The sequence below is a fragment of the Lithobates pipiens genome, unplaced genomic scaffold (assembly GCF_037356315.1).
Source record: "Lithobates pipiens isolate NorthernLeopardFrog02 unplaced genomic scaffold, aLitPip1_a1.2 Scaffold_22, whole genome shotgun sequence".
Classification (NCBI taxonomy): Eukaryota; Metazoa; Chordata; class Amphibia; order Anura; family Ranidae; genus Lithobates; species Lithobates pipiens.
In genome coordinates this window covers 119,979,194-119,991,724 of record NW_027507784.1, presented here as the reverse complement: position 1 = coordinate 119,991,724, position 12,531 = coordinate 119,979,194, and the positions used below count along the sequence as shown (strand labels likewise).

Here is a 12,531-nt window from a genome sequence, read left to right as displayed (position 1 = left end):
TGCAGAACAAATAGCAAAATGGCTACTCACAAACAAGTATTGATCAAAGGCAAAATCAATACAATTGAATCGACGCACCGAACATCGACAAATTCAGATCAGATGTCAGATGAATGGGCAAATACCTCATTCATCTGACGCGTTTCGGGGGTGACCCCCTTTCTTCAGCGCCAAAAATAAGCAATGGTTACTCGCTGGAGGCTAGTGGTATATATATATATACATGTGTATGTGGAGGTTACTAAACACATGTGGTCAAAAAGGTCATATAGCTCCACCCACACCTCTTGTGTGGGTGATTTATGTGTGGTAAATGGAAAGCAAATGAATAAATAATAAACTAAAACAATTTTTTTGTGGGTGGAGCTATTGACCTTTTTGACCACATGTGTTTAGTAACCTCCACATACACACATATATATATATATATATATATACCGCTAGCCTCCAGCGAGTAACCATTGCTTATTTTTGGCTCTGAAGAAAGGGGGTCACCCCCGAAACGCGTCAGATCTTTCGTTGAGGTATTTGCCTATTCATCTGACATCTGATCTAAATTTGTCTTCGGTGCGATGGATTCAATTGTATTGATTTTGCCTTTGATCAATACTTGTTTGTGAGTAGCCATTTTGCTATATGTTCTGCATTTAATAAAGCTCCTTTTATGGTAATGCACTAGGTCAGTGCTTTAAGCCATCACAACAGATCAGGACAATGATTGAATATGGCCGATGCTGCACTCTGTTCATTAGCAATGAATAACAATGTTCTAGAAATCACACACTGCCAGCCACTGTCACAGAGCTCCACCCCCATGCCCGCCCCTATATGCCACATGCATCTGTACGCTCCGCCCCTTCCCTCCCCTCCCCCCGCACACACGCTGCTCTCTGCCTGTCACATGTGGCAGTGTCCGCATCTTCAGACTGTCAGTAAAGTTTCGTTGAGCTCTCAGCTATGCCGGGAAATGTAGTCTCGCGGAGGAGCCTGGGAAATGTAGTGTCAGTGTGCAGCGGACTTCTACAGACTGGCAGCGTGTTGGAGTCAGAGAAGACACAGAGCAGTGAGTATGGGGGGGGACCGGGGAACAGAGGGGGGTAGGGAGAGCGGACCGGCAGAGAAGGGGGTGACCATAGGAGGTGCAGGGGGTGTACCTGGGTAGGTAATGACTATAGGGGGTACCTGAGGTGGTAATGATAACATTGAGGAGGGTCATCTGAGGTGGTGCTGACCCTGGCACTGTACAGGTGGGGCTGTCATGCAGTGTAGGGGGTGTGCAGACAATGGAGGGAGCTGGGTACACACTGGGTACACATGGCACAGAGGAGAGGACAGGACAGTCCTGTGTACAGGCAATGCATAGAGGAGCGATGCACATGGGGGGGATGTGATATATTTGGGGTTGTTCTATCCAGAGAGACCATTTCTAATTACAGAATCGCTGATCTGTGACCCTTTATGGTGCCCATACACAGAATGATCCGGGTGATCCTTCATATTATACCGTCAGATCTGGGAATTATTGGAAGGGTACTTATTGGGGCTGAATTGAATAAAACTGCTGCACCACTTCTCTGGGGTTAGGCGTTGGATGCAGTGCATCACATCGCATCTGATTCGCACAGGAATCTCACCACATTCCTATGTAAATATGTAAATGCCATTCTGTACGGTGCAAATTGAGACCATTTATTTTCTAATCGCACCTACTCGATAAAGGAGCAAGCACCTTCCTTTTCTTTTTTTTTTCTTTTATTATTATTTTAATTTTTTTTGGGCTGCACTGGGATCATATCACATGGGTGTTTATACTAATGCGATCCGATTCTAGCAAACGCTCCGCGTTCTGCAACCTGATTTTGGTGTGTTGTTGATTTTTAATTTACAGCCACAGCAGATTGTATGAGTACAGCGCAATTTCCATTGCTGAGCAACACAATGATTTTTGTGCATTTCCAGCATCACATCAGTGTGAACCGAGAGCCTAAATCTGTCTTATTAATGTATTGTGCCAATTCAAAGCATCAGAGACACTTTTTGTTCTGATTGAGACTTCATGCACCTAATTCAGGTATTTCTGCAATGCGCCACTTTTACATTATTGTGCAATGCCTGCTCTGAATTGACCACTTTTTGTCTAAGTTTAACCACTTGTTTACCGGGCACTTAACCCCCCTCATGCCCAGACCAATTTTCAGCTTTTAGCGCTGTCACTCTTTGAACGACAATTTTTCCCCACAAATAGAACTTTCTTTTGATGGTATTTGATCACCTCCTGGGTTTTCAATTTTTTTGTTAAAAAAAAAGATACAGAACCGTTTTATATTTTGTTATTAAATTTTGCAAACTGGTAATTTTTCTCCTTCATTGATGTATGCTAATGAGCCTACATTGATGGTCACTAATAGGTGGTACTGATTTGTGGCACTGATATCCGTGCCAGCTAGGTGACACTGAGAGGCAGCACTGCTAGGTGGCACTGATTGGCACCACTGGTGGGCATTGATAGGTGGCACCGATTTTTTGCACTGTGGCACTGGCAGGCAGCACTAGTGGGCACAGATGAGATGGCTGTGCATCTTCCTCTTCGGGACCCATGTCCCTTGCACAGAAGCCGGTGATCAGCTTTTTTTTTTTCTCCTCACGCTGTCAACATGAGGAGAAAAAAAAAATTACCGATCTTTTGTTTACATCATGTGATCAGCTGTCATTGGCTGACAGCTGATCACGTGGTAAGGGGCCAGAATGGGCCCCTTACTCCGATCTGTGATCACCCGAGTCTCATTGACTCGGTGATCACAGCACGCGCCATGCTGGTAGCGTGCAAAGGGGTGGAAGTCTATTGATGGTCTCCCGGCAAAGTATGTCCGCGCTGTAGCCATCGTTTGGCAATAATGCAGATCTGAAGGGGTTAAACCAGTATTTTTGCTAGAAAATTACTTAGAACCCCCAAACGTTATACATTTTTTGTTTGCAAATGCTATTTTATTTTTAAAAATTCAGCTTTCAGAGCTGTCACAATTTGAATTACAATTGCATGGTTATGCTACGCTGTACCCGCAAATATAGTTTTCTTTTGGTGTTATTTAATCACCACTGGGGTTTTTATTTTTTGATAAAGAAATAAAAAAGACCGAAAAATCATGGAGAGAAAAAAAGTTTTTCTTTGTTTGTTATAAAATTTAGTAAATAAGTAAATTTTCTCCTTTACTGATGGGCACTGACAGTGGACACTGATAGGTTGCAACGGTGGGCACTGATAAGGATGCACAGCTTGGCATACCAGGTTAATGTGAGCATCAGTGATGGGGCTGCACTGATAATGCGGTGATTATCAGTGTCAGTGCTAATAGAGGAAAGCCGATAACTGGCAATTCTTGTTTACGCTGTGATCAGCTGTGTTTAGACACAGCTGATCACATGGAAAGAAGCCTACGCCATAGGTTCTTTATCCAGATCGGAGATGTGGTGTGTCAGAGCAACCCATCGCACTATAGATCGCGGCGCTGTGCGCCCCCTGCCAGACATCCTATGATATGTCAGGATAATGGAACCCACGCCCAGCCGTATTGTATATGTATTGCATTAGGCAAGTGATTTAAAAATACCAACAGTTCGTTTCTTATTGAAGTGGAGCTAATTAAGACCAACACTCTGGTATTCATGTAGACTGGCACAGACAATGTCTCACAGTGTCTCGTGTTCAAGAAGTGGCGCAGCATGGACCCAATTCATGTTCCAGCCTAAAACTTGTACGTGAAATTGGTGGACACTGTGCCACTTTTAGAATGTATATGAGACACTCTGCAAAAGCTGTCTCTGTACATCAAAAGAGAGTTGGTCTTAAAGTGATTCTAAAGGTTTTTATTTTTTTTATATAACAAACATGTTATACTTGCCTCCTCTGTGCAAGGGTTTTGCACAGAGCGGCCCCAATCCTTCTTCCCCCAGTGGTACTCCTGGCTCCTACTCCTCTTCTCGAGTGCCCCCACAGAGAGACGCTTTCTACGGGGGCGCTCGTTCAGACACACTACCGAGTCCTGCTGCATCCATTGACACAGACAGCAGGACTTGGCCTGGGCTCCCGTGTCACTGGATTTGATTGACTGCAGCGGGAGCCAATGACTGCCTTTCTATCAATCTATCCATGTGGATCTGAGACAGCGGATCGATCGGGTTCCTCTCGCTGGAACGATCGTGTTCAGGTAAGTAAAAGGGGGGCTCTGGGGGTGATGCTGCACTACAGAAGATTTTTCACCTTAATGCATAGAATGCATTAAGGTAAAAAACCTTGAGGGTTTAAAACCCCTTTAATTTGCTCCACTTTCGTAAGAGACTTTTTCGCCGCAGACAATGCACCGTAATGTAAAAGTTGTAGAACTACCTGAATTTGGTGCTCAAGCCTCTGTCAGAACCAAAAGTGTTGATGTTTTTGAATTAAGAGCAACACATTAATGAGGGCAATTAACGCCAGAAAAGTGACGCAGCAGCTTTAAAGAACCCCCCCCATAATAAATTACTTTAAAAACATGTGTAATGTGTTTTATTTTTGATACTTTTTTTTTTTTTTTTTTTTAGGCAAATGGGTAGGGGTACAATGTAACCCATAGTCATTCACATAGGGTGGGGGGCTGGGATCTGGGGGGCCCTTGTTAAATGAGGCTTCCAGATTATGATAAGCTCCCTGCCTGCAGACCCTGGCAAACAATGGCCAGGGTTGTCGGGAAGAGGCCCTTGTCCTCATCAACATGGGGACAAGGTGCTTTTGGGCCCCAAAGCACCCCCCCCCCCCAATGTTGAAGGCATGTGGCCTGGTACGGTTCAAGAGGGAGTGCTCATCCCCACTCCCTTTTCTGATCTGCCAGGCTGTGTGCTCGGATAATGGTTTGGTTTGGGGGGGGGGGGGGGCTCCCATACCATTTTTTTTTCTTTTTTGGCATGGGAGTTCCCCTTAAAATCCATATCAGACCGATGGGCCTGGTATGCTCTTGGAGGGGGAACCCATGCCATTTTTATTTTAAAATTGGTAGTGGAGTTCCCCTTCAAGATCATCAGAGCACAAGTCGCATGCCAAAGTCAGGTCAGTCAAGACGGCGATCCGACTTTAGTTATATTCAGTGGGCTGAAGTAGGATCAAAGTCGGAGCAAAGTAGTGCAGGGAGCATTTTCAAAGTCGGACCGACTTGTGTCGGACCAATTAAGACGGCTCCCATAGGGAAACCTTGATTTTCACACGTCATGTGACATGAGCTCCCAATGTCGGAGTGTTTTTTTCGTACCAGCGGGAACCAGGCCTGAAAGCCAATCGCAGGCTCTAAAAAATAAAAAAAAGTGCGTGTGTGTAAAAAAAAAAAAAATATATATATATATATATATATATATATAATTTCTCCTAAGAATGGCAAGTGGTTAAAAAGAAGCTTCATTCTACCTAGGTAAAACTACGTTCCATTTCCTTAATATATATCACTGTATGATAAAAAAAAAAAAGTGCTAGTCCATGGAGCTCTGCTTCAGCGCCGCCATCTTGAAACTCCTGTTACTACTTTATACCGCATGAGCAGCCACATGAATAAACACGCAACAAGTATTTGGGCTCACTGAGACACTGCCTCCTGTGATGTGTCATGTGGACATCCCAGGAGGCAGCAAGTGACCAATCCCTACATCATCCTCGCCTTGTTGAGGAATCAAGAAGTGGCAGGTTGCACCACTATATAGGAAAAAAAAAGTTAATTTACTTTCCTAAGATATACTTATTTGTGATTGTGTGAGAGGAAGGGAGAGGAAGAAAATGTAATGGCTGAAATTCTGCTTTAAGCTCTGTAAACAACTAAGATTGTTCAACAATGATGCAATGCACCTACTGGCTGCATAGAAGGGTTTGTGCAAGAATGGATTAGTAATTCTGAAAGCTTTTCTGATGTGTTTTTTTTTTTCTTCTCTTAATTGCAAAGGTTTAATGTGTAGATGGCTTCAGACTGTGAAAGAGATGAAAAGCCTAAACCTCCAAATGAAGACCTGCAGTCTCCTGATGAACCACAGTCTGCATCAGATGGTCAGTCCACCCTACCTGGTGATGACCAGCAATGGAAGTGTCTGCTATTTTATCTTTGTTTTTATGGCTTCATGAACCAACTACGTCCTGGAGAAAGCTTTATCACCCCATACCTACTGAGCCCAGAACGGAATTTTACCAAAGAGCAGGTACTTCACAGATTATTAGCATTTTTTTAAATATTGTATGTATATTTGGGGCTTGTTCACACAGTGCGGTGACCTGCAATTTTCTGCACAGCATCAATGCAGGCCACCGCTGGGACACATAGAAAACCATTGTTTTCATACTGCAACACAGTCAGGAGGTTCGGTGAGCTGACATAAGCTGCAGACATATAGCATTTTACTGAAGAGCACCATACTGCTCTATGGAGACATGTATGAAGCGTCACTTGTTGACATTTCAAAAAAATTCAGGCTCTGCACCGGTTTAAAGTGGCACTGGGCTCAAGGGCTTTTTGAATACGCTCCCGGATGCAATATCGGTCAGGAGCATGTGTACATTTAAGCCAACTGTCTGCTTTCTGGTGGTCCAGTGGACGTGATGGGGGTGGATGTGAAGCCTTCCGATTACTTCCACGAGTGCCACAGCATGATCATCCTGGGCTCTGCACGGACCTGGGACAAGCATGGCAACTGCCGCTGGATATGGGGGGGAAGACTGCTGGCCTCCCCTTCCTGTTACTAACCTGGAAACGGCATGTCTGACAACATCATTTCATTTCAGTTGTTTTTTTAGTATTTGATACTGGAGATAGGTAAGAATAGACACTGCGTGTGTGTGTGTGTGTGTGTATATGTATATGTGTGTATATATATATATATATATATATATATATATATATATATATATATATATATATATATATATCAGTATCTCACAAAAGTAAGTACACCCCTCATATTTTTGTAAATATTTTATTATATCTTTTCATGTGACAACACTGAAGAAATTACACTTTGCTATAATGTAAAGTAGTGAGTGTACAGCTTGTATAACAGTGTAAATTTTCTGTCCCCTCAAAATTTCTCAACGCGCAGCCATTAATGTCTAAACTGCTGGAAACAAAAGTCAGTACACCCCTAAGTGAAAATATCTACATATTAGCCATTTTCCTCCCTGGTGTCATGTGACTCGTTAGTGTTATAAGGTCGCAGGTGTGTTAAATTTGGTGTTATCGCTCTCACTCTCATACTGGTCACTGGAAGTTCAACATGGCACCTCATGGCAAAGAACTTTCTGAGGATCTGAAAAAAATAATTGTTCTACATTCAGATGGCCTAGACTATAAGATTGCCAATACCCTGAAAATTAGCTGCAGCATGGAGGCCAAGACAATACAGTGGTTTAGCAAGTTCAACTCAGAACAGGCCTCGCCATGGTCGACCAAAGAAGTTGAGTACATGGGCTCAGCCTCATATCCAGAGGTTGTCTTTGGAAAGCGGACATATGAGTGCTGCCAGCATTGCTGCAGAGGTTGAAGGGGTGGGGCCTGTTAGTGCTCAGACCAACGCTGCACACTGCATCATATTGGTCTGCTTGGCTGTCGTCCCAGAAGGAAGCCTCTTCTAAAGATGATGCACAAGAAAGTCTGCAAATGGTTTGCTGAAGACAAGCAGACTAAGGACATGGATTATTGGAGCCATGTCCTGTGGTCTGATGAGACCAAGATAAACTTATTTGGTTCAGATGGTGTCAAGCATGTGTGGCAGCAGCCAGGTGAGGAGTACAAAGACAAGTGTGTCTTGCCTACAGTCAAGCATGGTGGTGGGAGTGTCATGGTCTGGGGTTGCATGTGTGCTGCTCGCACTGGGAAGCTACAGTTCATTGAGGGCACCATGAATGCCAACATGTACTGTAACATACTGATGCAGATCATGATCCCCCCTCCCTTCGGATACTGGGCGGCAGGGCGGTATTCCAAGATAACGAACCCAAACACACTTCCAAGACAACCACTACCTTGCTAAAGAAGCTGATGGTAAAGGTGATGGACTGGCCAAGCATGTCTCCAAACCTAAACCCTATTGAGCATCTGTGGGGTATCCTCAAATGGAAGGTGGAGGACAGCAGGGTCTCTAACATCCACCAGCTCTGTGATGTCATCACGGAGAAGTGGAAGAGGACTCCAGTGGCAACCTGTGAAGCTCTGGTAAACGTAATGCCCAAGAGGGTTAAAGTGGCTGGAACCCCCCCCCCCCCCAATAAAAAATCCCTGCAAGATAAAGGCATAATGAGCTAATATGCATAGCATACATACTAGCTCATTGAGAAATACTTACCTTAGATCAAAGCCCCCGCAGCAGGCGCAGCACTCTTCTCTGGCCGGCGACATGTCTCTCTGAGTTATTTCCAGGTATTGTGGCCTCCGGCTGTGATTGGCCGGAGCCACAATGACGTCACTCCCGTGACTCCAACTGAAGAAAAACGGCACGCTCGGTCTGTTTCTTCAGTGCGCGTGTGCTGATGACTTCGACACATGCCGATACAGTAGATATCTCCTAAACCGTGCGGGTTTAGGAGATATCCACGGTACCTACAGGTAAGCATTATAGGCTTACCTGTAATCAAAAGTGGTCTATAAGGGTTTACAACCTCTTTTAAGGCAGCGCTGGAAAATAATGGTGGCCACACAAAATATTGACACTGTGGGCCCAATTCAGACATTTTCACTTAGGGGTGTACTCACTTTTGTTGCCAGCGGTTTAGATGTTAATGGCTTGTGGTGTGTTGAGTTATTTTGAGGAGACAAGAAATTTACACTGTTACACAAGCTGTACACTCACTACTTTACATTGTAGCAAAGTGTAATTTCTTGTTGTTTCTTTCGTGTTGTCACATGAAAAGATATAATAAAATATTTACAAAAATGTGAGGGGCGTTCTCACTTTTGTGAGATATTTGTATATACATACACACTATATTACCAAAAGTATTGGGACATCTGCCTTTACACACATGAACTTTAATGGCGTCCTAGTTCGTAGGGTTCAATATTGAGTTGGCCCAACCTTTGCAGCTATAGCAGCCTCAACTGTTCTGGGAAGGCTGGTTCAAGGTTTAGGAGTGTGTCTATGGGAATGTTTGACCATTTTTCCAGAAGTGCATTTGTGATATCAGGCGCTGATGTGGATGAGAAGGCCTGGCTTGCAGTCTGCACTCTAATTCATCCCAAAGGTGTTCTAACGGGCCACGTGCACAGGATGGTAACCCATTGGAATTAATCAGGAGAATTATTGTCGATCGGTTACTCTGGGCTGCTGCACTTCACTCTGTCTCATTAGTAATGGGTGAGAACCTCTCCTGTTGTAATGTGTGTCATGTCTACCTTTCTTGATGTTGCAGAGCAGTGATTTCAGTAGACTGTAATCAGGATATTTGGCCCACATGCACAAAGACTTTCACTCATACTTTACTTGCTGAGGAATGTTATAAGCTGCTGTGAAAGCATGTGAACTGTAACCTTTGTCCGTTCTTTTAAAACCAGACTTCAGTCATCTGGTCACAAACATTTTACCATCTTGGCAATTGCTGCGTAATATGGGAGCAGTATGTTGTGCCAAATGCTGTAAAATCACAGCTGATCCATAGCTAACAGTAGTTGGTCACATCCAGATGGACTGGTTCTAAAGCCTACACAATTTTTTCACCTTAATGCAGGGAACGCATTAAGGTAAAAAAAATGATTAGGTAGTAATATCTTTACTACGAATAGTAACAATCGCTCTAAAGACAATTCACAGCTTCTTCACTTGTAATGAGTTCCATCATTTGTACTCACATTTTTTTTCATTCACAATGGAGGGGTTAAACCAGATGTGGATTAAAAACATGATGGGAGGTGTGAAGGTTTGTGGAACCACCCCCTTTTTTTTTTAGATTTATTTACAAAAAAAAATAAAAAATCGAATTCATTAGTGCCAGAAAATCCAGGATGGTAGGTGGTAGTTCAGTTTACATAGCTGAAGGTGGGAATTGCTGTCAAATTGCTAAGGTCCAGATGTAAAAAATAGAATTCTATCCCTGTTAAGGGACATTTGTCAGATTGATGCAGATGGCCTTTCTCATATCTTTGGACGCCCAGTTGTCTTTTCTGTTCAAAATGTGAACCTCGTTGTCCTCAGAATAAAGTCCCTTTTCCTTACATTGTGAGAAGTCTTCAGAGCCTAACTCTTTTGGGCCAATCATTTTGTTGAGTGGTTGTATGAGATGTAAATCTCATGGCATCTATGTATGTATTGTATGACATGTGCATACCAGATGTACTTGTCTTTGCATTTCTCACTATACTGGACTCCATATACCAAGTTACTTCACTTGTGTTTAGACGTTGGGTCTTTTTGGATGTATAACCTTCTGTCTCAGTTGGGCTTGAAAAAAACATGGATGTAATCCTAAAAAAAACTAAAAAATGTCCCTGTGTTTTAAAGGCATGGTATGCGTTCAGCCAGGCTGATTCCCACTCCCCTGGGGTCCTGGACAGATCTCTTGAAGAAGACAGCCTGATGGCTGCTGCGCTGTATCTCTGGCCGGTGGGCGGGGTCCTATTCCGGCTTCCCATGCCCTGTGATCGGTGGCAGTGCGATGCGGGCTTGCTGTCAACCAAGCAGTCATCCAGTGGTGTGAGTTTGGTGACTCTCGGAATGCAGCTCAGTGAGTCTGTGACACAGACAGTGACCGAATGGCTCCAATCTGATCCAACCTCCCATAGCCATCTCCCAGCTAGTGTCAGCTGACAGCTGCAGCCATTCATCCATTCCAACTCTCCTAATCTAGAGACACCTGTCCCCTAAAACAGCCATATCAGATTCAATGGTACAGTTTGCAGTGTACATAGATTTGTAAAATAATGGGATAAAGGAATATTCTTGAACGTTGTTTTATCTCATGTTTACTGTGAAATTTTGTGACTCTATCAATGCAGTGCATGTTATCTCCACTTGTAGAGCTTGGATTCATTGAATGAGTTTACAAAAAATGTTGCAGAATATACAGCCTCATGCTACATAACTAAGCTGCATTTCACGCTGAATAAACTAAGTTATTAATATAAAATCTCTATTTTTTTGTTTTTTAAATCATGGATTTTTATCCACCCTGCTTACCACAGATTTGCAATCTGTAAAGCCCATTGTTTGATTTACAGACATTTGCCACACTGCACAGCCAGGATAGTCTTTCTTTTTCTGGTTTGACAGCCTGTAGGCTGTTTACTGAACAATGAATTGCCATCATCACCTCTGTCCAATGAGCAGGTTGGTGAACCAGGATTGCGCAAAGCTTCTGAACAAAATATACCCTTTGACAAGAGAAACCATAAACATTTGCACTGCTTATTTTTTTTAAAGCTTGTTTATATTGCATATAGAAGACATAAAGGCATAGTAACATTGTTCTATAAATCAGGCATATGACCAGATTATAGTTCAGAAAAACAGCCAATGATGTATGAACAGTTGCTCAGAATGTACGTGACAAATACCCTTGAGCAGCTAGATGAATTGAAAGCATACAATCATTATGAAATGGAGAAAAAAAACATTTACCATATGTGCTATACCAGTTTCCTAATAGAATATGTAAAGGAAAAAAATTCAAAATATCAGTGTCATGTGATTTTTTTTTTTGTTGGTACCAATCCTAAGGCATATTGCATTGGGGTATAGGGAAGTTTTAGGGTGTAATTGTAATCGGTGAGAGAAGACTGTTCTAGGTGTCCTGACTGTCCAGCCAGGCACCCCAGATCTTAAAGGAGAAGTACAGCAAAAGATTATTTGGCCCCACTTCTCCTGTGGATCACAGTTGTGTAGTCTAACAGCTAAAGCCCGCTGTCTGCTGATGTCACAGAGCCAGTCAAGGCTGCGGAGAGATTGCAGCCATATGGTAGGGTTCCACCCAGGAGCCTGGATCAGCACCTGGCTCAAGCTCTCAGTGAGCTGATGAGAGCCTAAGCCGGCTGCTCCCACCCTTCCACAGCTCAATGCCCCAGTGAGTGCTCAGGGAGGGGGCCAGAGCAGAGAGCTGAATGAAGACTGAGGATCAGGGCTCTTTACTCAGAGCAGCAGGGACAACTGAACGATCAGCAGTGTTTGATCGCTCAGTTCTCAGCCTTAAACGGAAGGGAACAGATGCAGTATCGCATCGATGTTACATCCACCTAGATAAGTATGATTTAAAAAAAGAGAGCCAGACTTGTAAGGGTTAAATCTGCTTAGACCACCTGTAAGTTGACCACATGTATTAGCCAAAATATTTCCCCACCAATCTGACTGCTGTTGGCGTTGCAAGCAACAAGCTGGCACTATCCTACACATTTTCTGAGAGTGCCCCAAATTACAAGCTTTCTGGCAACCTGTCCTCCGCTTTATCCACAAATTCACAGAAATTTCTTCAACCAATAATCCTGCTGCTGTGCTCCTCAACCTCACTCCATGTCAAGAAAGCGATACCACAAATCACTCCTTAAATAC

The 12,531-nt window shown here is 43.4% G+C and overlaps 1 protein-coding gene across 1 annotated transcript in view; it reads left to right on the top strand.

The window, feature by feature from the left end:
- The first annotated feature begins 917 nt into the window (after positions 1-917).
- Positions 918-12,531, top strand: part of SLC19A1 (solute carrier family 19 member 1) — a 29,876-nt gene continuing 18,262 nt past the window's right edge. Inside the window, exons 1-2 of the mRNA XM_077448147.1 lie at positions 918-1,063; positions 5,958-6,207. Coding sequence (XP_077304273.1) covers positions 5,971-6,207 — 237 coding nt within the window. The 5' untranslated portion in view covers positions 918-1,063; positions 5,958-5,970. The remainder of the gene's footprint in view (positions 1,064-5,957; positions 6,208-12,531) is intronic.